This window comes from Dictyostelium purpureum (genome assembly GCF_000190715.1).
Source record: "Dictyostelium purpureum unplaced genomic scaffold DICPUscaffold_78, whole genome shotgun sequence".
Lineage (NCBI taxonomy): Eukaryota > Evosea > Eumycetozoa > Dictyosteliales > Dictyosteliaceae > Dictyostelium > Dictyostelium purpureum.
Window position 1 is genome coordinate 56,190 of NW_003519415.1, and position 4,594 is coordinate 60,783.

Sequence of the window (4,594 nt, forward strand, 5' to 3'; positions counted from 1 at the left end):
GATTGATGATGATTGAATTATTGGATTATTTTTAGCTGATGACTTTAAATCCTTTAATTGATTTTCCCATTTATAAAGATCATCAAGAGTATACATTGGGTCAACAAATGGCAAAACATCGCAGGTGGGTGGTAAATTTGAAATTGGCTTTAATTCAATAAATGGTAAAAGTGTGCAAGATTTTAAACAATTTACAAATGCGTCATGTAATGAAATTGGTGGATCTTCTTCCTCTTCGGCAGCACTCATTTCAACTTCAGTGGCGTGGTTTAAGTGTTGCATTGATTGTTGTTGTTGAGAATGATCATTCAAAAAATCATGATGATTAGACTCCAATTGATGACTTAAAATTTGACCTCTTGGGGATAGAACATTATTAATATTTGCAACTTTTGAAACTTGATCCTCTTGTTGGTGAAGTGATTGTTGTTGTTGTTGTTGTTGCTCTTGTTTTAAATCTCTTTTTCTTTTCTTTCTTCTTTCTTCTTTTTTCGATCTTGAAGAATTTAAACTGTGGCTGGCAATAAAATCTTTAATAGTTTGTTCGTCCAACGAAGAGAAAAGATAACCATAGAGAACTACGCAAAGGTTTGCCATATCGTTTGGTCTTCTATATCTAAGCTCTTGCTGTATTTTATTTACATATAATGCCAAAATTTGTGGTCTACGTGTAGATGGAGTGGTAAGTGTTGGATTAACATTGAAAAAGAAATTTAAGAAATTTAAACAAATGGATTTTTTATCTTCGCTATTGGTTGCGCTTGAAGTTGAGGCAGTTAAAAGATTTTCTGTACAATTGGAGAGATTATTTACAATATTGGTATTTGAAGTTGTTAAAGATTTTTTTGTAGTTGATAATTGTTTTACAATTGATGAAACGGTTGGTCCCATTTTATTTGGTGAAAGTGTTGAAAGTGGTGTTTTAACAGTGGGTATAGTATTTAAAATTGGTGGTGGTGGTGGAAGAGGTGGTGATTGTGGTGGTGTTGAGTTTGTAGCGGTTGGTGGAGACGAATTTGTTAAACTGAAACTTGAAAATGTATTTGAATTAATAGTTGGTGATAAATTTGGTGTAGAGTTGGATGATGATGATGATAATAAAGGTGATGTCATTGTTTGTGCTTGTAATTGTTGTTGTTGTTGTTGCTGTTGCTGTTGTGCTTGTTGTTGTAGCTGTGCCTGCTGTGCTTGTTGTGCTTGTTGCATTTGTAATTGTTGTTGTTGCTGAATATTCATTTGAACTTGTTGGGTTTTATTTTTTATTTTGCTATTATTATTTCTATTATTACTTGGCTTTCTTGGTGAATTTGGTGGTGATGCAATAACTCTTGAATTCTTTTTATTGGGAATTGCCAATGTAATAGTTGTTTCAACTGCGCCATTAGTATTATTGCTATTGAATTGTTGTTGTTGATCTGATATTGGAGTTGGGGATGGTGATGGTGAAATTATTGGAGTTGACATTGAAGTGGTGATTATAGTTGGGATCATCTCTTCAACTAGACCTGTATTTGTAGGTGATGATTGTGTATCTTTTTTAATATCAGGTAAAGGTTGTATATTTTTATTATTAATATATTCATGATTTTGTTGAAATGATATTGATTGTTGTTGGTGTTGTTGAATTTGTGTAAGCAATTTTAAAAAGTGTTCGTGTGTATGTGGTGACATTTCAGGATTATGGTAACCCATTTGATATATTGATGGTGATGATGATGTCTGAGAGATCATATTGGGTGTAGATGATAGATTTGAGCCGGTAGTTGATGATGTAATAATTGGTGATGTAATTGTACTATTTGGTGATGTTGATGTTGCACTATTTAATTGGGATTTAATTGGTAAAAATGATGACGTATTTGGAGTACTTGATGTAAAAGATAAAACTGGTGTAGTTGTTGTAGTATTACTATTCGACATCATAGGTGTACTATTATTACTCGAAAATTGGTTAAAACTATTGATTTGTTGTTGTAATTGTTGATTAATTAAAATTGTAGGAGGCGAACATGGTGTCATTAAACTTGGTGATGAAATTTCATTAAAAAAATTAGTTGATGGTGTATCGACCGTTGTCTTTTGGTTCATCGTTATTAAACCTTGACTTTCACTTAGTGAATTTTGATTAATATCTACCACTACTTGACTTGCATCGAAATCATTAATTATATAAACTGGATCTAATAAATAGTCTGATTCCATTGTTTAATTTGGTTTTTTTTTTTTTTTGAAAAAAAAAAAGAAGAGTGTTTCTTTACTTATTGATTATTATTTTTGGATTATTCTAAAAAAAAGATTTCTTTTTTTTTTTTTTGAAAAAATTTAATATCTAGAAAATTTTAAGTGGAGCGATGTTTAGACATAAATAAAAAAAATATAAAAAAAAAAAGAAAAAAAAAGATTTTTTTTTAATGATTTTAAAAATAAAAAAAATTAAAAAAAATAAAAATAAAAATTAAAAAATTAAAAATTAGTATTAATATAATTATAAAAATGCATTATAATAATAATTAAAAGATATTTCCCTTTTTTTTTTTTTTAAAAAAAAAGAATAATATTAAAAAATAATGAATGAAATAATGGATGATGATGTATGTATTTTGAAAAAAAATAGTTATTATATCTAGTTATATATAGTAACAGATTATTTTTTGTTGGTGGTTGTTGATGTGGTGGTAGTTGGAATTTTATTGAAATAAAATTTATAAAATTAATAAAATTGAATAAGAAAGTTATAAATAGATAATTTTATATATAATAATAAATAGAGAATGAAATAAATAAAGAATGATTGATGTTATTGATTGATTGGTTGATTGATGTGATGTGATGTGATGTGAAATTTAAAATAGAAAAAAAAAAAAAAGAAAAAAAAAAAAGAATTTTAATTTTAAATGAATTTAATTGATAAAAAAAAGAAAATTAAAGAAATAAAATCTATTGTTTTGATTGTTGATGTCTCGAAAATATATAAAAAATTTTCTTATAATAAATAACTAAGATTGAACCCTAATTTGTTTGAAAAAAAATTATAATAAAATTTAATTAGTTTGGAGAAAAAGAAAAAAAAAAAAAAAATATACAAAAAAAAATATTTAAATTAAATTTTAATATTTATAAAAAAAAATCACAACTCCTTTAATTATCATTTTTATTTTAATCAACACTAATAAATACATAGAAAAAATATGTGTGTGAGTGAAAGCATAACATATATTGAAAAAAATTGAATAGGGGGGGAGATTTTTGTGGTTGTTTTTTTTTTTTTTAAAATTTTTTTTTTTTTTAAATTTTTTTTTGTTATTATTATTAATTTCACACACATCTTTAACCAATAAAATCGATCTTGGTTTTTTTTTTGATGTTTTTTGTGTGTGTTAATTTTTTTTTAATTATGACACCCCCATTCTACAAACACACAATAATAATTACAAAAAAAAAAAAAATACCACCAACGTCTTTTTTTATACCCTATATAGTTTTATTTGAATATGAATAATATTTTTATTATATTTAAATATTTTAATTACATGAACAAACATATAAAAAAAATCAAAAGTTGGTAGTGCAGCATTTATTTAAGGAGTATATTGTAATAATTAGAACAAAAAAAAAAAATACTTGGGGGTGTGGTTGTGTGGTAAGTTAATAAATAGAGTGGTAGTGGGAAATGGTAGTAATAATTTGTTTTGTTTAAATTGGGTTTATAACCTCAAAAACTATTATTACTAGCTATTATTACTTTATTGGTTTTTTAAACAATACTATACTTTTAACTCTTACTAAGTATTTTATTACAATAAAATCTATTTTAAGTAGTGATTAAAATAGATTGAGAATATTTAAATACAATATACATTTTAACTTTTTTTTTTTTTGTTTTTGTTTTTTAAGAATCAAATCTAGAGTTTTAAGAGTGATGATGATGATTATTATGAAAATTTTTATTTTATTTTAAAAAGTTGGTAGAGTGGGCACCTTAGCTATTTACATTGTAATTATATGAATATTTTAAAATAGCACCAAAGCTTTTTACGTGTCAAACCAAAACACACTTAAAATTAATTAATTAAAAATAAAAGATAAAAAAATTGGGTGGGTAGAGGTTATAGAGTGTGTATACGTGTTTGCGTGTGTGTATGTGATTAAATTTTTTTTTTTTATGAAAATGATGATATGATGATGTGATTTGTTTATATAATTTGATTTGATTTGATTTTGCTGATGATTATATAAATAAAACAATAATTCTATTAACTCAATTAGAGTCTAATTATTATTTCAAGAAGTTCTCATAGAAATAGGTTTTTGGTATTCGATTTTATTATCCATTTTATTTTTTCTTCAAGATGATATCATTTGTTTAATTTTGTACTGATTGATGTGTTTATGAGTGTGAGTGAGTGAGCGTGTGAGTGAGTGAGTGTGTGTGTGTGTGTGTTTATGGGTGTGAGTGAGTGAGCGAACGAGTGATTGAATGTGATGTGTTATTATAATTCTTACCTTTTCAAAAAATTGAACAAAATAAAAACTATATAATAAATAATAAATAAATAAATAAATAATAAATAAATAAAAAATTGAAATAAAAAAA

The 4,594-nt window shown here is 25.2% G+C and overlaps 1 protein-coding gene across 1 annotated transcript in view; it reads right to left on the minus strand.

The window, feature by feature from the left end:
* The window catches only part of DICPUDRAFT_150754 (uncharacterized protein), a gene marked incomplete at both ends in the record, with an annotated part of 3,077 nt that extends 875 nt beyond the window's left edge, over positions 1-2,202 (minus strand). The window contains 2 exons of the mRNA XM_003286716.1: positions 44-147; positions 196-2,202. Of these exons, the coding sequence (XP_003286764.1) occupies positions 44-147; positions 196-2,202 (2,111 nt within the window). The remainder of the gene's footprint in view (positions 1-43; positions 148-195) is intronic.
* Positions 2,203-4,594: the final 2,392 nt, after the last annotated feature.